Below are 306 nucleotides of genomic sequence, written 5' to 3'. Positions count from 1 at the left end.
TATATATATAATATATATATTTATTTTGTTTTAATGCATAGCGATTTTCTTCCTTTCTTAAAATGTTTACTCTATTTTTGTCATTACGTTTGTATTTTTTTCCCCCGTGGCAAACCTGAGCTCGGTCCCTGCTTCCCTGTGCAGTTTCCCTTCCTTAGGTGTTGGCACTGTGGAGCGGTCGGGTGGTGTCAGCAGGCAATCTCCTCCAGCGTTCCCAGGGTGGCCTGCAGCGGCACGGTCACAGTGTGGCTGATGGATTCCGAGTGGGTTGGGATGGGGGCACAAGTGCGCTGCGGAGGGATGGCG

At 49.0% G+C, this 306-nt stretch overlaps 1 protein-coding gene across 1 annotated transcript in view; it reads right to left on the bottom strand.

Moving 5' to 3' along the window:
* Positions 1 to 93: 93 nt before the first annotated feature.
* The window catches only part of ASIC2 (acid-sensing (proton-gated) ion channel 2), a gene marked incomplete at its 5' end in the record, with an annotated part of 51,057 nt that continues 50,844 nt past the window's right edge, over positions 94 to 306 (bottom strand). Inside the window, one exon of the mRNA XM_010009894.1 lies at positions 94 to 290. Coding sequence (XP_010008196.1) covers positions 189 to 290 — 102 coding nt within the window. The remainder of the gene's footprint in view (positions 291 to 306) is intronic.

This window comes from Nestor notabilis, unplaced genomic scaffold, assembly GCF_000696875.1.
Source record: "Nestor notabilis isolate BGI_N333 unplaced genomic scaffold, ASM69687v1 scaffold8002, whole genome shotgun sequence".
Classification (NCBI taxonomy): Eukaryota; Metazoa; Chordata; class Aves; order Psittaciformes; family Psittacidae; genus Nestor; species Nestor notabilis.
Note: the sequence above shows the minus strand (reverse complement) of the source record. Positions and strands in the feature narration are given on the sequence as shown.